Below are 23988 nucleotides of genomic sequence, written 5' to 3'. Positions count from 1 at the left end.
TGCTCTCTAGCATCTCTACGTCTGCAGACCAGAGAGGGTGGTAGTTCTTCATATCCTACTTTGTTTAAAACTTGTAAACCATGTTTATACAATGAGATGTAGGACATACAAGTTTCCTTTCCCTAGTGATTTGTACCAGTAGATTTCTGTTAATCTATGTATCTACTCAAATGGTGGCACCTGGGCTTCTGGTACGCGTCTACAACCAACTACCGTGCACCATACCATTGTGGCTACCTCTACAAAACATAGCAATCTTGCCTTTGGATCACATATCTACTAGTGTCATTCCAAGTACCACGTTCAATACATTCTTCTCCCCCCCTCCCCCCCCCCAACACACCAGCACGCCCACCCACCCACCTACGCGCACACACACACAAAATACATCCTTCCATTAGCTAAAAGGAAGTCCGCAAAACAGCATGATACAACTCTGCACATGACACTGAGAAAGAAGAGGGGGGTGGTGGGCGCAAACCGGTGGCCTGTTATGCGATGTGACTCTCTAGAGAAGAAGGGTTCGGTGTCCAGGCGCGGTGGCAGGCAGCCCGATGAGTCCTTTGTTAGGTGATCCGAGAGCCTCCGCAGGGTCTGTATGAATGGGCTGACAGGGGCAGAAGTGGCACATTGACCGTCCTGCTCTCGAGGTCGTGGGCGTTACTTATGGCTTTCAGAGAACAGACCCTAGGTGCATATTCAGTGGGACCCGATGAGTGGAGGTGGCATGAACCCATAGCCTCTCATAATGACCCCAATGTCCATAGATAGCTCAAATTGCAAATAGAAGGAAATGCTTGCTTCTTCGGGATGGAACACATTGCATAGCATATATATATATATATATATATGTATACATATACCATTTAAGCCTACTAGAAGGATCCTGCCGAATGCATACTCAAACATGGAGTTACGGAGGCAGCCTTATGTACCATACCTTCTCTGAGCCCCCAATACCAGAATTAGAAGGGTTGTTACCAATGGGAGGAGAGGGGACCTTATGGAAGAATGTGGCTCGTCACACCAAGTGGCCAATCCGCACTTGGCCGATCTATTGGAGATCCGAATCGTCACATTCATGATCAGCTATTATTCCCGTAGATGGCACAAACAAAACCCAATGCATACAAGGGAAGGCTATACGCCCCAGCTGGGAGACGTGGTACAATAGCCAATTGGACAAGGGCCTGCTGACAGTTAATTGGGTTGGAGTTAGCAATTTGAAGTGGTACTTATTATTGATTGTTCACATCAATCTAGTTCGGAGACTAAACTACTTCATACCACTGATTGTATACTGGATTTGGCAGGGAAGCGGTAGGATTGAGATCATGGTGACTGAACTTGCAACAGGTTTTCACTTATCTTTGTTCTAGAAGAGTGTTGCACTACTAGTTGAATGTAGGGGGCACTTTTGGCAGACAGCTCTTACAATATCTTTTTAAAGGCATTCTCATGTTTGGCTTTCCTTTAAACAGGATCAGCAGTTGGATACTGTGCGTTTCCTTTATCAGCAGCAGATAATGACAGACCAAGTTCAGATGCAGAGAAAAAAAAAGATTCTCGACCTGTGTGCTCGTTTGACATGAAGTGGGAGTCTCTATGGCTACCACAAGGTTGCAAGGTTTGAGAAAAAAACTTTACTTGACATAAGAAATACAGTTCAGATTCATGGCATAGCTAGGGGATACACCCAATGCATGGCATTTTTGGGCCGTTTTGTCTGTTACGGGATCCCAGATTCTGAAAAGTATTTTGGCCATTCTAGCCATTTCCATTTTTTGGGATGGCACACTTTGAACGTTCGAGGAGATTCTTCCTTGCCATTTCAGTTTCTTCCTTGTCGTTAGAGATGCAAAGTTTGATCTTGCATCTCGGTTCCTCTTCCTTTCCCCTCGCCCCCCTTGCTTGCATCTCCCTTATTGATGTGGTGTTTCCCCATTTCAGTTTCCTTGAAAAATCCATTCCCACTCCCATTCCCCTTGCCCTTTTCCTTTTCTCATAATTAAGAACAATTCACTGTTTGCATGATATTTTTTGAATGAATCCCTTTTAAAAATCGCTGGTCTTGTGTGGGATTTTCGGCAGGACAAAAAACATGCTGGCAGTTGTGGCAAGATTTGCTACAGTGTGTACGCCTTTCCCACTGTAATTAATGAAAAGGAAACAAAGCACGCTGAGACAGGTGCAGCTTTAGGTCTGAGACCTGGAACAATACAGGTCTCGTACAAAACTAAAGAATGCTGGAGAGATATAGGACTAAATTATGCAGAAAGTGCCACTTGCTGGAACTTGGGTCAGGATACCATAGTGACTGAGACCATTCTAAATGATGCTAATAAGCAACTTACATACAGGTCCTTGGTTGTGGTGATGAATGCTGTGGACTTCCCTTTGGAAGTTGCATTGTCTATGAAGTCAACTGGTGCAAAAGTTTCTAGCTCAGCCACAGGTGATTTGGACAGGAATTCATTCAAGGATTCCATTGTTGATGGAAACAAGGACTCTCTGATGACCAAGTGCTTGAATGTACTTGATGATAGTGAGAACCCTCAGCAATCTGTATGCACAACTGATGAAGTCTTTGAAAACGAACGGTATCAGCCTCTTCTTGGTTGGGGAAGCACATGGCCTGGCCATTTTTTACCAAGTGATCCCAGACACTGGAGTAGGTCTGACTACTCATGCTCGGTCCAGGTATGTAGAGGTTTCATACAGAAAAGCAACCAAGCTACGCATGACATTGCAAGAAGAATTCCTGCATTATGTGTTGAAGGGAGCCACTGATCTTAATCCTTACATTGCAGGAATTCCCGGAAGCATCATTGCCACTGGGTTGGGAATGGATAGACAACTGGAAAGTAGACAAGGTAGGTGCAGCAGATGAAGATGGTTGGTCTTATGCCTTTGATTTTAAAAAGGAGGACTGGCCTCCAGGAAACAATTCAAAAGGTTCGATGAAATTTGTGAGGCGGCGGCGTTGGATCCGTTCACGAAAGTGCATGGATATGATTGACACAAGGGAGAGTGGCACCACTCCCTTCATAATCGGTACTTTGGAGCCACAAGAAAGTACTCCCCTACCCATAGCAAGCCTGCGCTCAAATAGTCCAGATTATGGTCTTCAATTCCGGCTGCATGAAACAAATGGGGAAGGACACAACGTTTTCAGATGGAGTGATGTAGTACTTTGCAAAGGGCACACGGAACCTGGATGGAAGCGGCAATCCCTACCAAAAGTCAGTCTACACTCTTTGATGGAGGCAGAAGAGCTTCTTTGTTCTTCAAAGGAAGAAGGGTCTAGCTCTGAAAAGGGAAAAAGTCTTTGGTTTGTTGTTGATGTGAAAGCAAGAGAGAGGGGAATAAATTCACAACTAGACCCGTTAAAGGACTGGCAGATTTCTGTTGTGGCCCCATTAATTTTGTACAATTATCTGCCTGTTTCGTCTGAGTATACAGTGCTTGAGAAGTGCTCTGGAACTGGTTTTGTTTTAAGAGAGAAAGGGGTTATCAAATCTGGTGAAGAAGCACACCTGTACTATGCCGATATCAGGCGAGCATTGTATTTGACTTGGATTCCTCAAGGGGGCTGGCAGCCAGAAGATGTATGGTCTTACTTCCTTCCATATCAAGCCTCCCATTCCTGCCAGCATCTTTGTTTGTGAGCTTTTTTCTAACATTGTCTCTCGTTTTTTTCCCTGAATTGTTTGGAAAGGTGCCGGTTCTTATCTCTCACCCCTCCAAGCAAGCTGCGAGGCATATTTCCTTGAAGAATTTCTCAACTGGAAGGTAAATTCTGTGGGTTTCAGTTTCCAAGCTGCAAAACAGAATTGTGTAGTTTCTATCTGATGTGTTCTTTAAAGGCTCAAAGGTTTCCTTTTCTACTACACAGGTTGCTTTGTGTCCTTGTAGATCATTGCTCTGATGGAAGGGACTCAATTGCAAAGAGAATTAGATTCTATGTGCCTTGCTGGCTTGATGTGAAGAAGGTTCCCCCATTGCATTGCAGTTTCATGGAGCTCAAAGATAGAAACAGGTTGCAAGTATGTCTAGAACCAAAAGCCAGCTCACGTACCAAAGTTTTAGAGATCATACAACATGAGGAGATGGATGCACCATATACAATGGTATCGAACTTCAATTTAGAGAAGACGGGTCTCTCATCTGCTTTAGCTGAAACTGATAAAGCATGTTTTCAACCTCCCATATCACTTCATCATTTGATCCAAGCGGTAAACTAAATGCTTCTCACTTCTATGATACTGACTCTGATTTGGATGATGGTGTGATTGAGAGTCCCATGTTTATATTGCAGGATGGGTGTGTTGAGTTGAGAGCTTTAGATGCGACAGGATCAAGCTACTACAAGATTTTGGCTTCCACAAAGCTATGCCCCTTCCAGAACATTCCAACTAAGGTATCTGAAGGTGTTATCTCAAGGAAGAGGATTTACAATGCTTCCAATAATGCGTAAAGATCTTTTATTATCTGACAAATTAAGTCTTTACAAACAGACCGCCCGCTGGCCCATCAGACTGGGGGTGGAGGCTGAATATCCCCTGCATGAGGGACGGGTGGGTGAGAGATTGGGGGGAGGGGGGGGGGTGCGCTTTCTTTTTCGGGTAGGATGAATGTTAAAGCATAGATCCTTACCATTGTAGATTGTATACAAGACATTTGGATGATTCTTTGCTTGGATGTAAACAGGTTGGTTTCTTTTAATTTGAATTGCAGGTTCTGCTATTGCGTCCTTTCATAACATTCACTAACAGATTAGGTGAAGCAATTTACATGAAACAAACGAGTGCTGATGAGCCCAAGACTTTAAAGCCTTCTGATTGGAGGGCTACTTTCCCGTTGCCAGCAACAGAGGAACCTGAAAGTCTCCAGGTTTGTGAAAAAATGAATGTGTTCTTGCTCGTAATTTGTGGCTTCTTCTCACGCACTTATATTATCCGGTTTTCAAGTGATTAAAAGCAGCATGGTGACATGGTGGATGTGGATACAGATGCTAGCCAATTAGTGGCCATGGACTTGCAAATGTATTGCCTCTATGCATTGTTTGGACATGTATGGTCCCTTATATTTGCAAGGGACTGTTTGTGTGTGTGTGTGTGGCACTTCTAGGTGTTGTGTTTTTTTTCACCTGTCATTCTGCATGAATGCACACAGAAATCTCAAATGCACGAGCACATTCCTAACCTGCAAGCATCTGAGGCTCAATAGAAGGGCCTTTCAAAGGGAGCTTCCGGATTGTAGTGTTTAGGATTGCATCCAGATAGGGTTGGAAGTGGTGTGCCATTCAAGAGTTAATAAAGTATAGGATTTTTTGATAAAGAAGAACCACTACAAGCATGTGAAGGCCAATGGAAATTGTTTTGAAAATGAAATAAAATAAAGAAGGGCCCTTAGAAGGGTGTGTTTTAGCCCACGATTATGAGAGGACATTTCCATTTCTTAGCTGAAGCACCCCCTCCTTGATGTTGTGCGACAATCTTGTCGAGGTCTGGAGCTAGGCTCGCTGTAGAAATAATGTGACTGAGAAGGATGCCCTGGACTTCTAAAAACTGACATTTGAAGGGGTAAAAGGCAACCAAAAGGAGCCACATTTAATGAAGACCAAAAGGAGCCACATTTAATGAAGACCAAAATTAATTGGGAGAGCTGTTCTGCAAAAGCCTCTGGACGGGAAGTGAGATGGCTGCCCATGAAATCTGAAAAAACATCTATGAAAACACACAGAAATCCAAAGAGAAATTCTTGGAAAATTTTAGTGACAATCTGTTGAAATGTGCCAGGAGCACTGCAGAATCCAAACATCTTTTTATTTTAGAGGTGAGTGCCCCCCCTGGGTGGAAAATGCTGTTGTTTGTACGATCATCCAGGTGAATAGCCACTTGGTTGTACCTGTTGAAACTATTCATAGAACCATACAAGGCATGCCATGCCACATATCCTCCAGAACCTTCTCCATGAAAGGAAGACAAAAACTATCTTTCACTGTTGCTTAATTGAGAGAACGGAATTCCACACATCCCAATTTTGTTGGTTTTCTTCCTCGGTGTGATGACCATGGGAGAGAACCACTCCAAATGTTCTACTGGGGAAATGATGTGTGCCACTTCCATCTTGAAGACGAATTGTGTGCACTCCTATATCTGCCTGAACACCATCCACATCTTTGTAAATCCAAGAAACACATCCTCATGCAAATGGAAGAATGCAGCGGCTTGATTGAGGAGTGTTGGGTGGTTGAGAAGTTATGATGCCAAGAGGATGCTGTGCCTAGATTAAACTCACACACGATGTCTCACAAGAGCGAACCTGAAGAGGTGCTTTAGTGGTAGCTGCCGGGGAGAGGGCTTCAGGATCATGGGCAGGTCCTGGTCGATGGCGTAAGAGGCCTCCCAGAACTGTCTAACGAAGATCTCCTAAACATAGTCCAAAACAATATTAGATAAAAAACCAAATAAAAGGGGAGCACGCAAGCTCACCACACCCAACCATAGGATGAGGACTTTGATACACCCCCGAGCCAAGGGCTAAGGCTCCACTCCACAGATACATGCCAGTGAACTCTGGTGGCTCTGATACCAAGTGTAACAACCCCGTAGATCTCCTTAACATAGAACACACGTGATTAGTACAAACCCCCTAAGAGGAGTGCAGGCTAGCTCACATCCCAACCATAGGTTCTATGCTTCGAACTTGAAATTACCGTATTGTTCTTGTTTTATGAGGGGGATAGTTCCTGAGTGAAATGGTTAGTTTGTTTCGTTTTGGAAAGTACCCGCAACTCGGATCCACCCTACCGCCCATTTTCCATTGTTTAATCCTTTTTCTGCTTAAACCAGATCCATAGGCTCAACCTAGCCCCATCCAATCCCATGGGTCTATCCTTCTTCCCTCCACTGGACCCATGGTGCCAGTGTGAACTCATGCACCCATAATTGAAATTGCCACTTTACTCACACACACCACTTGAGATAAGTTTACACACGCACTTCTATGAAAACAGTCCTTTCGTAAAAGAAAAACATACATCATAAAGTTCTTTCCACAAGAGTTTTCCATATGATTCGGCTGTCTTCTTAGTGTGGGAGTGCCAGCTAGAATGAGTGGTGGCAGGAGAGGGTTGTCTTTGGTTGGTGGTATACATTTCTCTAATAGAGGAGTGGAAAATTTCTTGCCATGCCTACAGTAAGTGCTTGGTTCTACCAGCTCCCCCACTTCAAAGTGCTCTTGTTGGGCATCCTAGCGCACCTCTGTGATTTCCACAATGTGACGTGAGATCTTCAATAGCTTGGAGCCAATCCAGTATTTCTGAGTCGTCATCGTAGGGACCACCTTCTTCTTGTCCCGGCGCCACATTTGCACCATCCCCCCCTTGGTCCAGGCGATTCTGGAGCCTTAAGCGCTCTCTCACCATGCTCTTGGGGAATCCAGCTACGGGGTTTGATAGATTGAATAAACACATCCTCAAGTAAGTGCCTCCCTCTGCATGCCATGTGGAACTTTGGCAGCCATGTGGACCTCTAATACCAGAAAAGTCCACCAATGGCGAGTATTTTGCCTAGGAGAAAAGACACTTCAGTGGTCATCTTCATGGAAGTTGGGATTCCATATATGTGCTGTCCAGCAACCTGGATACCCTGCAGATCTTCTTGGGAAACCCTAAACAGAAACTGGATGTCCTCCACGGCACAGCAGGCTGCACAGCATTCGAGACATAGCCATACAGTAGAATCTTCGAAGCAGTTGAATGGGGAGTATCGTGAATGCGAGATGCCAGCAGAACGATCAGCCAGACGTGTTGGGCAGTTTTCATTCTGGACAAACTGCCATGAATACAAAAGACTGATATGGATCATTGGAGTCCACGGAGGATAGCCCCTGCTCATGAGCCAGGCGTCTACGTCCCAACCTGATAGCTAGTCAGGAGAAGATTTGCGCAGCAGAGCAACTGGTGCTTCGTAGGAACTGTAGAGCAGGAGGTTGTGATCAGATGCCAGAGGCTGGAGTCAGGCGTAGGGCTGTGCAGAGTCGTACAGCTGGTACAGAAGTCGGAGAGAATATTGTACAGCATGTGCGGTTGGCACAGCAATGGACAGAGTTGGCACAGCAGTTGGGGAACTACCACGAAGCAAGATTTTCGAAGGAAGAGCATCAATCAGCAGCAGTTGTCGCCTGGGAAAAAACTTACCAACCTGTCTCCAACTGATCATGACCACACGACTTGCTTGAACAAGTTCAGGGTGGTTGATTTATTTGGGAAGTCCATTTTAGGAAGGTTTCTTCGTTTGAGGACATCTGGCAGCTTCTATTTATTTCCTCCTTTCCATGAATCTTTAATGCCAAATAGAACACATGTGATGCCCAGCTATAATAATAGTGCCCAATATTATTAATAGTGTCCATCCACATTTAAATGAGTGTGAACTCAAAAGCTTATAAATGGGTCACTATAAAAATGTCCTCTTTTTGGGCCTCTTTTCACATGTTTTAAACCCTGTAAAATGCGATAGATTTATTAGCAGACAAGGGCACTGCACTGGGGTAAGTAGTGTGCAATGCCAAGCGTCCCCAGCACTACCTATCCAATCACACATCCAAGTAGGCCGGACACCAAAACACGTCATTCTCTAGCAAAAATCCTCTAATGCATTCACATGCATCCATGATTTATGCACATCCATCTAGGATGGAAATCCCGTGTTCTCAATACTTACTATTTTGGTCATACTGGAATTCCCAGAGTCTTCACATAGAAACATGCCCAAATTGGTGACATCTTCCTTGCCTTTTGAAGAGTTGACCGCAACTATGAAGGCTCCCTTGTGAGAAAGCAAGGTTGTTCTCATCCAAAAGGATGAGCCCAGAACTATAGTCATACTAGAGTCCTCAAATGAAGGCCATCCAGCCATAAACAGTGACCATATACCAGTTAACTCCCAGGTGGACATCTATCACACTCTACGGAGAAAGAGTTGGGCTCAAGTCAAATCAGTGAAGCATATCCTTGGTTGTGGAGCCTCTCCGATCAACACCCAGTCTCACACAAGCCTTGCTTGAGTGAAACTCTCAGGTCAGTATCTAGTCTCACAACCAGATGTACTGTGTCATTACTGAATGGATTCTTGCTGCTCGTGTTGAGCTCTATATGGGTGATGTCCAGAATATTATTGTGATGTTGTTTGTGTGTCGCATTTCAATATAGTGAGGATCACATAGTTATAAGCCTTTCTTGAACTGCAGCTAGCAGTAAGTTCTCTTGACGCGTGTCCAGAAGCTTTCTGGACACACTACCATCCCTATCTGCCAACAAGGGTGAGTTTCAGGAGCAAAGGAGCCTACTCCCGGGATTCCCTCACATTCAGGAACAGCCCATGCATTTTTCTCCCTTCCTCAGAGAATCTATGGCTTCCTATCCATGCCCATGACCACCGCGTCCACGCTTCTCTTTTGTGGCAGATATAGGCTCTGATACCAATGTAAGGTCCTCGATGACCAAACCTTGGAACTATCTGATATGGAACCATGTAGGAGCGAGGCTTATGGCTCACCTCCCAGCCATAGAGTCCTCCGGAGTCACCTCGAGGTGGAGGCTATAGCTACATCCTTGGAGAATCTCCCCCGCAGGAAGACCTGGTGTCCCATACCACTAGGCCACACCCTAAGTATCACCACAGTGAACATCCCCGATGGGCGGTGCTCAATGATGTCATACCAAACTATCATAATAACTTATGAGTGTAGGTTTCACTAATATAGGCCAAAGGGCTTTATAATTAGCCCCAGTGCTGTTATAAGCTTTTAGCCCTATAATTAACTTATAACTATGCCTCCACTAATAAGCACGTTAGGGATATCTCCCCACTAGGCGCCCCATGTCGGGCCTCCAGCCTCACCTCGGGCTAGTATGCACCTGTCTTGGGCGTGACACTTGGCATCATGTTGAGACTTCAACTTTGAGTTAGGCAACTGGGTCATCCAGAGAAGCAGCTGTTGTAGAAGTGGGCTCAAACATGAGACATGCGTTCTCGAGCTAAGAGTCTAGCTCTTCGAACTCTAGCAAGCTCGAGGCAGGCTTTAGACTTTCTCATATCTTGTGCTGGGTGGTTTAAGATAGCACCGGTGTGACCCACTAGCGTACAATGAACTCCCAAGGTGGTTGGGTAGACGAGTTGCTCGTCTACAGTCTCCATGGGGTTGGGTGGGAAAAAAGGGAGTATAACAGCAGCGGAAGAGAAGGGATGGAGCGAGGAAGGCAGGCTTTTTTAATTTTTGTGCGTGTGTATGTTGTTGGGGGTGTTTTTTTTTGGGGGGGGGGGGGGGGGGGGTGTGCGGGGGGGCCGGCAAAATCCTCCACCCGGGAGCGTCTTTAAGTTTGGACCAGGAGTCGTGTGGTAGGCCAGTCAAACTGGGAAGGGGAGGCTCGGAAAATGAGGCCTCTCCAGCAGTAGTGGTGATGGGGGTGTGAAAGTGATGGAACAGGTCGGTGAGTGTGGGGAGTGGTGGGATGGCGGGGATGAGATAAAGGGGGGAGTGGACAATGGTTGCTATGTGGGGAGCTCCATCTCAAGAGGAAAGGTTTACCGGTTTTAGTAGGGTCCCTTCTTTCGCAAGCACAAGGGTTATGTGCCATAAATGCTTCAAAAGTTCATCTCGAGTGCCTAAATAATTATTATGTTCTCTTTCTGAATAAACATGTGTTGGTCTTTTAGGTGAGGCTTGAGGATACGCATTGGTCACTCCCTTTCACTATCACCCAAGAAGAAACATTGCATATTTCCATGCGGAAAGGTTCCTTGCGACACCATATAAGGGTGGAAGTGAGAGGATATGAGGAAGGTTCCAGGTTTCTGGTTGTATTTCGTCAGGGATTCAGCTATGGACCTTACAGGTATCTAACACTAAACTTGTGAGTGATTGGCATCCTCCTTAAAAACAGTACTCTTGGGCCTTTTAGAATGTTATCATCATTTTGGTATAGATATAATTGTGTTTGTTGACACCTTCTGTCTTTGCACAGGCTTGAAAATCATATGCGGGATACAGAACTGCAGTACCGTCAAAGAGGGCTCAGTGATGAGGCTTGGCAGTTTTTGCAACCTTGTTCAGTCAACTTGTATGCGTGGGAAAATCCTGACGGAGAACAGCTGCTTGAAGTACTCATAGTGAAGAACAGCGTTTCAACCAGTGAAGTCTATGATATCAACAGAATTGGGAATCATTATCCCTGTGAAAAGGGTCTCTCCATCAGCTTCTATTGTGAGGTTTTAGAAGTTGGAAATGTTAAAGTGGTGAAGTTCCGAGCATCCAACAGTAGGAGATTGCAAACAGCACATCTTGAAAAAGAAGGCAGCTCCCCTGAAGGAGAAAGCTCCATGTCAAGACCAGCTGAAGCATCCAAACTTCTAACTGTGGATGCTGATGGATCTTCTTCCTCTTCTCAAATGGAAGTTCAGTTAGAGCTTGGACAATTCGGCATTTCATTTATTGATTTGAAGCTTCGTGAAGTTTTATACCTATTCATGGAGAAGGTTTCATTCACATATGCAACAGGCTATGCAGGGAAAGCACGCAGGTATGTGTATGCTTATGTTATTTTGTTTCTGGCATAGATCTAGTAAGATTATCTGCATCATGTTCTTTTTTTCCCGACTGGCCTTAGGCCTGAGATCCTCCCATAGTTACCATTTTTCACCGCTTGTAGGCTCCCGTAGGCAATGCCGTTGAGGAAGCAGCATGTGGGGTTTGAACGCAGGACCTCCTAGTCCTACACAAACACGTCTACCACTTGAGCTATCACCTCATTGGCTTATCTGAATCATTGTTTAAGTGAGAGATTGGATAATGTGGAAGATGCTTTTTGCTGGCGTGGCTTTCACTGAGGCAATGGCTTGGCTAAAGGATAACAACATAGCACTTCTGTGGGGCCAGCCCACATATGGCATATAATTAAGAGCATGCCTTTCAGGCAAAGACTACACACCTAGGGATCTATATGCTTAATGGTCTGTACAATAATAATTATTATTGGTTTTTAACTGTAGGGTATCTTTGGGCCTGCTTCTCCCTCTATTGTTCAGCCCTTGTCACTACCCCCATATCACCTGAGCTCATGTACTTACATATAAATTTTGGGGCCTGTACCCCTCCCCCTTTGTATGAAACGTTTTTGAAATGTTTAGGATTTGAAAGAAACGTTTATGAAACGTATTTCATGAAACGCGTTTATGAAACGCCTGGCAACTATGGTCTCACCTCATAGATGTAGATATGGATAGCATGGATACACCAGCTACATGATATACACATGCCCCAAGGTAGAAAGCCTTGGGGCTTTAGCTAGGCACCATTATTTTGTCTTTTTCTTGTTTACGAGTTTTTTTTTTTTACACATAATCCCTTATGTCTCATAGACCTTATGGTCTTTTGAAGACTCTCTCTCTCTTCTTATAACTGTAGGACAATCAGTTTATTGTACTTTTTAGTCTCATTTAGTTGTTCTCTTTGATGAGACACCAACTTCAGATGTACTCTCAGTTTTGGTCTCATAGGCCACTATGGCCTCTCAGAGACGTTAATATATCATTTCATTTCTCTCTCTAGGATGGAGATCGATGGAGAGACCACTTGTGTCCATGATCTCCAGGATGATTCGGGCTAAGGCCTCGGTACCCCATGAGATTATCAAAGCCGAGATGGGAGCACCACCGATCGTAGTCGAAGCTCTTGCCAGATCAGTGTCCTTCATTCATAGCACCTGGGAGCTTCCCCGACACCGGTATGCACGACTTGCTTTAGAGTCCTCTCATCAGCTACCCATGGAGGGAGACACTTCATGTTGGTATGCACAGATAGCATCCTGGTTTGAGCTCCATGGGTTCAGTTTAGACAGACTTCCACCCTTCCAGTACTCTCTGGAGGCACCCTCTCTCACCTTGACACATTCTGAGATTAGTAGAGTCATCAAATAGGACCTCATTCAGTTAGACACTAGGAGGACGTGGCTAGAGCCCTCCCAGGAGTTGGGGACGAAGATGGCTTTCTATAGAGACCATCTTCTCGGCACCACTGAGGATGGCTTTATACTTAGACCGAGCTACATGGATACCCATCTATCTCATGGATTGAGGTGCACCATTGGGCAGATCCGCACCTCTTCACATCAGTCAGAGAAAGAGACAGGCAGATTTAGAGGCATACCTCCATGGGACAGGATTTGTCAGATTTGTTGGATAGAGCCAGAGACGGGAGGAGCACTACATCTGTCGCTGCATAGCATATTATGAGATTCGAGGGTGCTACCAGTGCCTTTTCAGAGAGGGATTTGGACCACTGGCTAGAGTCATGGACTATTGTGATCAAAGATGCTTGGGTTTTTATCTCCTGGAGATCTGCAGGCTCAAAGAGTCCATTATCAGGAGCACACGCCCAACTAGCACGGAGTCCACACAGAGACAGATTACTGACTTCTTTAGAGGGACTACCCGGGAGGGGACACAGCCGACAACCCAGCAGCAGGCACCCCGTGGGACTCTAGTTGAGAGAGCTATCCAGTTGGGCAGATCCAGACGCCTGAGGGTTCGCGGATCTTCACATCGGAGACGCCATCGGAGACGGTGCCTACACCGGAGGATTCAGAGCATCATTGCGAGGCATCGGCGGGCTCGTCCGACCAGGCATCTCACTATGACAGATATCCAGGCCATCCCGGTAGAGATCCGTGCTAGAGCTCCTAGGATGATTACGACTCCAGCCATATACTGTTGTACTCACTGTCACTGTTGTACTCCCCCATATTCATGTATTCATGTATCCATGTACTCATGTATCCCATTTTGACTAGTAGCATTAGCTTCCCACTCTCCCTAGTTGCTGCTTCTGGATGCTCCCTACTGATGTATTGTAGGGCTAGATACTTACCTTCAGTTCTTTCTTTTCTTTTCCAGACAGTGTATCAGATGTCACATGGTTGTAACTTTGGTCTCATAGGTCACTTTGGCCTTTTGAAGACGTTAATATAACATTTCATTTCATTTCTCTCTCTCTCTCTACATTTTTTCAGAGATCCACCCCACTCCCAGCCCCTACATAGCAGGGAATTACTCTCCAGAGAGCAGAGACACTCAGGGCCCGCAGGAGACAAAGGACACCTGGCTTTCGGACACCATGCCTATACCGAAGAGAGATGACAGAGATCAGAGCTCAGTTTCACAGAGAGGGTGCGGAGCGACTGGCTCGCTTCAGAGCAGACCCAGGCATGTTCTTCAGGGAGCTGTGGACACCCCCTTCATTGATGTATACCATTTTATACCCCGAGTATGGTACAGGATGGAGCTAGCTAGGTTGCATATCATGATTGTATACTCCATGCATGTAGCTTTGCATTCTCCTAGTAGTAGAGCTCCATCCCCTCCCCCACTCATTCTACTTATTGCACACCCAGATTCAGCTTTTTAGTTCAGTACTTTTTCATTTTGTTGGGATGACAGAGGATACCCCACACAGGTACACTGATTTGTCTCATAGGCCGAGTTCGGTCTTTTGGAAGACGTTAATAAAATCTTTCTTTCTTTCTTTCTCTCTCTCTCTCACACACACACACACATAATCTTTGTAATTCCTTATGTCTCATAAACCTTATGGTCTTTTGAAGACATAATCTTTGTAATCCCTCACTCCGCCAGATCATGGAATCCACATACCAGCGCAGATTTGGCCAGTTCTTGCTAGAGACATAGTGCCACAGAGAGGCACTGCTACGGACTCATACCACAGGGAGAGGTGGGCAACAGCTCTAACTCGCTGATTTCTTCCAGAGATGTATCCCAATGCGTTGCGGACCTCCGAGCCAGACGGAGACCGAGAGCACCAGGCTACCAGACTCCCAGACTACATCAGAGGGAGATTACAGAGATACGGGCTCGACATCAGCACCATATCTAGGAGCAGCTAGCTCACTTACACTCACACCTGGAGATCATGCTCCAAGGGATTTTTGCCTCGCCATCGCCTATGTATCCCATATTACACCCCCATTATGGTACTGGTTGGAGCTAGACAGATCTGCATTGCATTCTTGTATACCCTACGCATATAGGTTGCATACTGAGCCTTTAGCAATAGCGCTCCATCCATCACACCCCCCCACTAGCTTAGTACTTTCATAGTTTATTTCACGTTTATTTTGGGCTTTTTTTCTGGACATCCAGAGGACATTGACAATTGAGAATTGTACATTGATTTTGGGCTTTTTTTCTGGACATCCAGAGGACATTGACAATTGACAATTGTACATTGATTTTGGGCTTTTTTTCTGGACATCCAGAGGACATTGACAATTGTACAATGATTTGTCTCATAGGTCGAGTTCGGCCTCTAGTAGACATTTATACAGCTTTCTTTCTTTCTTTCTTTCTCTCTCTGGGTTTAGCCGCTGGGCAAAGAGGCATGGTCATCGAGCACTTGGACAGGCCGGCTTCAGCAGGAGAGGATTTACTACCTTGGATCACATACTAACACTTCAGGCACTTATTGAAGAGGGCAGGGCACAGAAGAGAAGGATATACTGCTGCTTTGTGGACTTCCGCAAAGCCTTCGATACCGTACCACGTGCCAGGCTTATGCACAGATTGCATGACATTGAGGTACCCAAGGATATGCAGTGGGGGATATATGCTTTGTAGGATTCTGTGACAGGCAGAGTCCGAGCTCCAGGCGGACTATCCGATATGGTGACCAGCACGATAGGGGTGAAGTGGGGATGCCCGCTATCGCCCACCCTCTTTGGACTGTACATTGAGGTGGTCTCCGATTATGTAGACAGTTTGGGAGGCCCAGGGGCATGCCTGGCAGGGGTGTTGATACCCATCTTGTTATATGCTGACGATATTGTTATAATCTCATACTACCTGGATGCATTACAGGCTTTCTGTGCGGATAGAGATCTGACAGTGAACCTTGGGAAAACCAAGGTTATGGTGTTTAACACCACACAGGCATGGGTGACGAGATTAGAGCCTCAGTTCACTTTCCGAGGGGAGCCGGTTGAGTACGTCAGGTCATATGTCTACTTAGGAGTTACTTTCTTAGGACCGCGTTTCTCCTGAAGGAGGCCGCAGCAACTAGATTAGCTCGAGGGCATGCAGCCTTGGGGGCACTTGAGACGCAGTGTGCACACATAGTTTCAGGAGCCGTGCACCAAATTGTGGCGCTATTTGATACGCTTGTCACACCGACCCTCTTGCGGAGCTCCAATTTTTGGGGCCAGCATACATCACAGATCTCAGAGAGGGACGGATGAGGGATGGAGGCAAATGGAGAGACCACTTATTATGATGATTGCCCGCATGATTTGGAGCAAATCATCAATACCACATGAGATTGTTCAGGCTGAGCTGGGTGCCGCACCAGTAGTGAACGAGGCCCTATTCCAGGCAGTTACCTTTTTACAACGGCTATGGGAGATCCCTCAGCAGAGGTACTCCCGATTGGCATTGACCTCATCCATACAGTTGGCAAAGGATGGAGATACTCATTGCTGGTACGCTCAGATGAGATCATGGTTTGACCTACATGGTTTGCGGATAGAGGTACTACCACCCTTTCAGTACAGTCTGGATTGTCCATTTTTGGATCTCACCCGCTCAGAGCAAAACCGCGTGATCAAGATGGATATCATCAGAGTGGACACATAGAGGACATGGACTAGTCCCCTTGAGCCCTCAGGCACGAAAATGGCTCATTACAAGAGCCATTTTCTACACCTCTCACCAGGTGATTTTATCACCTGCCCGGTGTACATGGATGTACACCTATCACATGGGATACGTTGTGCCATTGGACAGATCCGGACCTCATCACACCAGCTGCAGATTGAGACAGGGCGATATGTGCATCAGATCTTGGATGACCGCATTTGTCAGCTATGCTACCAGGAGGCAGAGACAGAGGAGCACTACATTTGCTGATGTACAGTCTATTATGAGATCCGAGGGAGAGATCATTGTCTCTTCCGAGAGGGTTTTGGGCCGTTATGCAGGGTCATGGAGTTTGAGGATCAAAGATGCTTGGGATTGTTCCTACCTGAGCTCAGGAGACACAGAGAGACCCTCTTGGCAGACAGGAGACCGAGCCATGATGTACCTAGACAGAGGACCCTGACAGATTTCTTCGGCACCAGCACCAACAACCCAGCCCACACCTCTCTTGATACCTCCTCCATTGGGCCATTAGGGCACCGACCACGCTCCCAAGGAGTTTCCACTGATAGAGCAGTCATCTTATGTCGTGCTCGTCGGCCACGCCCACCAGGATCCCGACCCCACGGCATCCTCACCATCGCGAGATCAGAGCCATTATTACTCGGCATCGGAGGCGCCTACCTCGCTTCTACGACCTCTCCATTCTAGACAGCACCATGGCGGAGATATTTGATCTAAGGAGAGGGCAACACTTCAACTGATCAGCATACATGGATCTACCTGATAAGTATTTAGATTTGTCACCTGAGCAGCAGATTGCCCCGCTTCTTCTGAGCATTCGGAAGAAGCTTTTGTATTGAAGTACAGCTCGACTATCCTTGGCTGGGAGGGTGGTGGTGGCAAATCAGGTGCTGTTAGCGACCATGTGGTACATTACGTCTTGCTGGATCTTCTCGAGCTCTTGCATCAGCCAGGTACAGAGGCTGATGAGGAACTTTCTTTGGTCTGGGCGGGACGGTCAGCCAGCCCGGGCAAAGGTTGCATGGGCAGTTATTACACTTCCGCTGGCTCAGGGAGGCTTGGGCATTATAGATCCAGTCGATCAGAGTAGAGCCTTATTGGGGAAGCTTATTGTTCGGGGGCTGCTTCCAGGCATTGAGCCTTGGAAAGAGCTTCTCTTGCAGCGGCTGCAGGCTCCGGCTCCCCAGCAGGGGGCACTTGGGCACCAGAGATTCGATGGATCTTCATAGAGATGAGGAGGACAGGCCTCAGTAGAGGATGGGAGGACAGATTTGCCTTGAGCATCCTGAGAGCTTGGGAGCTGCTGAGACCGGGGCTCTCTCGGCGACCTCCTTCGTGTTGAGGAGCGGGCCAGACAGCCACTCATCTGGAGCCCAGCAGTTCGCACAGAGCAGGGTCATATGCTGGGTTCTCGGCCTCGTCTAGCCTGGGGACCTTTGGCGGCAGGCCCAGCACGTAGCTTTGGAGACTGGCAGGCCTTCTGCAGTCTCCCAGAGGAGATCCAGGTGGAGAGGCTGAGTCACTTCAGAGGGGGGTTGATTATGAGGGATGACATTCAGGAGGCACTCACAGAGGAGTGGTTCACGCCTATCGAGCTAGTGGCCCCACGGTGGATGGGAGCCTTTACACAATTGGAGATCCTGATTGCTGTCAGAGCTTGCACTGAGGATGGCAGATGCCTCTACTATGAGATTCAGGATGAGGGCAGACTTCAGAGAGTGGAGGTGGAGTCGCCTTTGGTTGCAGAGTGCACCTTTCAGAGGATACGGGTAGTGGCCTTCGCTTCTCGGAAGTGGCATATTGACCCAGACCCTGACCCTGCAGATGTGCTCCCGGATTGGCGCATATGGACATATGCAGCGCGCCCCTTGGCCCGGCTCCAGTGGGAACCTGGTGAGTACGAGTGGCATGATCCTTATGCATCCCTTGAGGCCACAGAGATTACCTTTTTTCAGTATACTGTTCGGTTGGGGCGGCATATTTTGACGGCGAGAAGGATGGTCTCTCCAGTTGCAGCGGGGCACTGGCGGCTATACAGGGACTCTCACAGGAGTTCCTAGAGGATTTTTGGGCCCGGCTCTGGGCTAGTCGACAGGCCCGCAAGATCTCGACTTTCCAGTGGTGGCTGGTCGCCCACAGGGGCTCAGCAGTTGGCACCTGGCTTGTCTACAGCGGTCTTCCGGCGGCCTGCGTCCGATGCGGCCACCCTATGGAGACACAGAGACATTGCCTATGGGACTGCCCTCAGGCGCAACAGATTTGGCTGCGGATGCTGCGTATTCTGGCCCCCCTCTCTCCAGAGGGTATGTATACGTGGGGTGTTGCTGCTTGGTCGACTTCGTCAGGGCCTGCTATGGGCTATGAGACGGAGCAAGACAGCCAGGCCATCAGATTCATTAGGGGCCAGCCTCGCCTTGTTCCTTCACCGGATTTCTCGTCCGCCAGCTGGACACAGGAGAGGGATCTACGATGGGAGCTCCTCAGCAGCCTCACCATCTGGTTCACCTAGAGGGCCCGGTGTTTCAGGGCCTTTGAGGGGAGACTGGAGCCACCAGCAGAGACTGTTCGGGGGATTTGGCAGGAGTGGATCCACACCTTGCGAGGACAGTATGACCGCATGCGGGGCGACTCGGATGAGGCAATCTTGCGGCGCCAGGCCTTTCACACCACCTGGCGCAGCGGCCCCTTCTATACCCTACACGCGGGGTCCCCCCGTTGACACTACAGGCCACCTGTTTGGCTTTTCCCCCCTCCTATTGGATGATATAGCCCCTCAATTCTTTGTACTGATACTCGTACTTTTCAGCACCTAGGGAGAGTCTCCCTGGCTGCCTTGCTTTGTTCTCTGCTCTGTTTTTCTTGTGAGCAGGAGAGGATCTTTTGTAGCCCTACGGGCGTTTTTTATAACTAATGAAAGGATCTTTTCTCGAAAAAAAAAAAAGAGAGTCTACCTAGCCAGGCTTGAGCAGGAGCTATACCAGCTATTTCTTGGAAGGGACTGTAAGGAGGCCTGGAGGATCTTCCAGGATCATCGCCTTCCGACTGTGATTACTTCACCCAGCACGTGGCACACCTATGCCACCTCTCTCTACCATGCCCCTGAGCAGCCACCTCTCCCCCATCCACCTGAACCTCGTCCCCCACACTCTTCCTTCTTTCACCTCAGCATGGTGAGAGATGCTATTGACAGGATGCATACTGGGAGAGCACAGGATCATGATGGACTCCTCACCGAGCATTTCTCCCATGCTAGGGACACGCTAGCCCCTTTACTGGTTCACATGTTTAACAGGGCTTTATGTGAGGGCTTCCCCGTCAGCTAGTCATCAAATACTATTGTACCTATCTTGAAAGCAGGTGACCCCATGGACCCCAACAACTACAGGACTATCATGATTGGTCACACCTTGGCCAAGATTTATGGTTCGATTTTGGAGCATGAGCTTAGTAGATGGTCCGAGGACCAGAGACTCAGAGCACCGGGGCAAGCAGGCTTCAGGAGAGGGCACTCCACACTAGATCATATCTTTACACTACGGGGGATCATTGAGGAGGGGAGAGCTCATGGGCATCCGATATACTGCTGCTTTGTGGATTTCCACAAAGCTTTTGATACCATCCCACGGGCCAGAGTGATGAGGAGACTGCAGGATATGGGAGTGCTAGCAAAGATGCTTTGGGGGATCATTACATTCTATGAGTCAGTCCACAGGCAGAGTACGGGCTTCAGGAGGTGACTCGAAGATCATACACAGCACTATCGGGGTGAAGCAGGGCTGTCCCTTGTCTCCTACTCTATTTGGTCTATACATTGACGAGATGTCGGATTACATAGACAGACAGGGAGGACCAGGAGCACATTTGGCAGGAGTCCTGATACCAATCCTCTTGCGAGGACCAGGACCTCACTGTGAACCTTGGAAAGACCAAGGTCATGATCTTTAACACCTCCTCACAGTGGATAAGTAGATCTGTAGTATAGTTTACATACAATGGAGAGCCTGTGGAGTATGTTACCTCATATGTATACCTTGGGATCACTTTTGTTGGACCTCAGTTCTCGATGCGGAAGGTGGCTGGAGCTAGATTGATGAGGGGATATGCAGCCCTTGGCTCGCTAGAGAGGCAATGCTCACAGATACAATTTCAAGAGCCGAGGACAAAGCTTTGGCTATTTGATACTCTAGTTACACCTGCACTACTGTATGGTTCCCCCATCTGGGGTCCTAGCTTATACCACAAGAGGAGACAAAGGAGAGAGCCGACTGAGACAGATACAGAGGAGGTATATGATGGGTGGAAGCCGATGGAGAGGCCTCTAGTGGCGATGATCTCACGCATGATTAGGAGTAAGCCGTCAGCGCCACATGAGATTGTGCGGGCAGAGATGGGGGCTGCATCGATAGTGACAGAGGCTCTATTCCAAACAGTGACGTACTAGCACAGGCTATGGGAGCTTCCACTTGATAGATACCCCCGGCTAGCCCTGGAGTCCTCGAGACAATTGACACTTGAGGGAGATACAGAGTGTTTGTATTATGCACAGGTGGGCACTTGGTTTGGCATGCACGGTATGCAGATGGAGGCACTCCCGTTCCAGTACGGCATAGAGGCCCCGTCATTTGCTCTCAGCCGCACAAAGCGGAACAGGGTTATGAGGAAGGACATTGCCAGACTGGATACTCAGAGGACATGGAGTTCACCTAGTTGTCCACTGGGACGAAGATGGCCTTCTACAGAGATCACCTCCTATGTCTGACAGAGGATGGGTTCATCATCCGCCCACGCTACATGGACACACACCTATCCTTTGGGGTGAGATGTGCGATCAGCCAGATCCGCACCTCGTCCCACCAGCTGAGAGTGGAGACTGCCAGATATGGGCCTAGGGCGGCCGCACGAGAGGACAGGATATGCCAACTCTATCACACAGAGCCTGAGACAGAGGATCATTACATATGCCGATTTCCTATAAACTATAAGATTCAGGGGAGGTTCCACTGCTGCCCAGACTCCAGCACCACCAAACAATATCTGCAGCAACATTGTCGCATAGACCACCCAATGGTCAAATGGTGGCACGGATCCGTCATTCGTATCTGCCGCGGAAATCGAGCATTTATTGGGCTATATAATCGTTCAAGTTTTGATGATGAAATCCAGCGGAAGAGAAACGGAAAGTTTACGGGACGCGGTGCTTTAACTAGTGGAGACTCCGAACATAGCGAGCGAAAGTGGATTAGGCAAAGAAAGGGGAAGGGTTACGTTCCCATCATCCGTGATCAAATCGGGTCCAACACGGAGACATTCAGAAACGGCTCTGCCATAATTCTTAGCGGATAAGCTCAATTTTGGCTTGATTGTGCATCCAGGACAACCATATTTGCTCAGTCTATCCTGGACGCAGCTTCAAGAAATCCAACTCTGCAAATATCGATCAAAATTCTCAGACGTGTATTGGTAAGATACCTCAAAAACCACAATAATTGGAATGGATAGTCCGGAGTGGCCCCGAGGGGGGGACCCCTGCTTTCCCCGGCCCCGTGCGGGGGAGAACTTGCAGTAGGGGGAAGGGTGGGAACCCCCCCTCAAGGAATTCTGAAAAGGTTGGAAGCTGGGTTCGGACCACTTTCCAGGATCACGGACTTCCCGGATCAAACATGCCTGGGGCTTTTTCTTCTAGAGCTCCGTAGACACAAGGAGTCCTTAGTGAGATCCAGATCAGTTGTACTTGCTCGAGGACCAGCATAGAGAGCTCTCATCGACTTCTTTCATACCAGCACTCCGAGGGCCGATCCACCCATCATACCGAGACCACATGCTAGTGCATGAGCTCGGCCGAGAGGTGTGGCACTCGATAGAGCCACTGAGTTATGCAGAGCTCGACGCCCCAGACCCCATGGCCCTCGCCCACGGCCACACCACCACGGGAGGATCCGGGCCATATCTCCCATCATCGCAGGACCTTCTCGCGCCAGCTCGGTTTTACCACCTTGAGCACCATGTCACAACAGCCCATGAGGATGTATTAGGCTGATATGAGAGCTATCTGCTCATGTACCTAGATCAGTTCTAGATTTTTGTTATCTTTCTTTATTACTATTTTGTACCCAGGATGATGTACCTCATGGATATGATCTAACCTTTTGGTCTCATAGGTCAATTTGGCATTTTGAAGATGTTAATACAACTTTCTTTCTTTCTCTCTCTCTCTCTCTCTCACACACACAGCGAAATGAGGCTTTTCTTCAAAGGCAATGCCTTTAGCAAAGACTGGTATATATCTTCAGGGTATGGGCCTTCCCACGCCAAGGGAAGATGATGCACTGGTCTTTTTCTCTATAATAGGATGGATGATATTTGGAGAGATGTGACATGCAAGATATCACCGAGGGCCCAGTGGTGCATCCTGTGAGAGTTGTTGGCAAAGCATGGAGGCACTTTTATATTGATCCTTGTCTAGGGATGATCATAAATGCTTGGAGCCTTTGGTTGTAGTACAGGAGATGCCCTATCAGTTATTTGCATTGGGATCCTGGTGAGTGGGAGTGGAGGGATGCTACCAACTCGATAAAAAGCATACCTTTCTTTAGTTTTACTATGCGAAACACCAGGCATCTTGTTCTGGGAAGCATTCAAAGTCTCTCTACTCTTAAGACCTCATTAGGAGGCTTATGGGATCGAGATGGGATCACACTTGACATTCATAGGACTTTTTGGCGGAGGTTATGGCACTCTTATAAGAGCGCACATGCATCCTCATTATTTGGCTTTTTCTACTTGGTGGTCTTGCCACCAACCAGTTGGAGATCGATCGTTGGTGTTAGCCGGGATGTGCAAGAGTTTCAGAGACGGTCTACCATTGATTATGGGAGGCACAGAGGATTTGGATTGTGATAGCACATTTCTTTTTAACAATGAGGAGGAATGCTTACACCTTTTTGGTGCTATCATTTGGTTCACATAGTTGGCCATGAGGGGAACGACAGGGATTTGGTCATTATAATCAATCGGGGAGTTGCTCGGTGGTGCCCTGTTTAGGAACTACTCAAAGGTTGGAACTGCATGGAGATTATTGTTGTCTCGCACATTTGGAAGGCTAGAGACCGTTGAGGGAACTTTCGTTTATGATAGGCAGTGTTTTTGCAAGATTTGGAGTGATATCATCCATACCCTATGGCCACTTGGCCCAGAATCCAGGGATTATCAAGAGCTGCGGCGGAGACGAGGGTGGCCAGTTTATGAGTGTGGC

The 23988-nt window shown here is 47.5% G+C and overlaps 1 protein-coding gene across 1 annotated transcript in view; it reads left to right on the top strand.

The window, feature by feature from the left end:
* LOC147640137 (pleckstrin homology (PH) domain-containing protein) overlaps positions 1 to 23988 on the top strand; it is a 250341-nt gene that overhangs the window by 181582 nt on the left and 44771 nt on the right. The window contains exons 45-54 of the mRNA XM_086777655.1: positions 1314 to 1356; positions 1482 to 1627; positions 2092 to 2700; positions 2811 to 3608; positions 3719 to 3792; positions 3896 to 4235; positions 4319 to 4420; positions 4738 to 4893; positions 10728 to 10906; positions 11036 to 11590. Of these exons, the coding sequence (XP_086633781.1) occupies positions 1314 to 1356; positions 1482 to 1627; positions 2092 to 2700; positions 2811 to 3608; positions 3719 to 3792; positions 3896 to 4235; positions 4319 to 4420; positions 4738 to 4893; positions 10728 to 10906; positions 11036 to 11590 (3002 nt within the window). The remainder of the gene's footprint in view (positions 1 to 1313; positions 1357 to 1481; positions 1628 to 2091; positions 2701 to 2810; positions 3609 to 3718; positions 3793 to 3895; positions 4236 to 4318; positions 4421 to 4737; positions 4894 to 10727; positions 10907 to 11035; positions 11591 to 23988) is intronic.

The sequence above is a fragment of the Cibotium barometz genome, chromosome 3 (assembly GCF_041138505.1).
Source record: "Cibotium barometz isolate CiBa-2024 chromosome 3, ASM4113850v1, whole genome shotgun sequence".
NCBI classification, from domain to species: Eukaryota; Viridiplantae; Streptophyta; class Polypodiopsida; order Cyatheales; family Cibotiaceae; genus Cibotium; species Cibotium barometz.
Note: the sequence above shows the minus strand (reverse complement) of the source record. Positions and strands in the feature narration are given on the sequence as shown.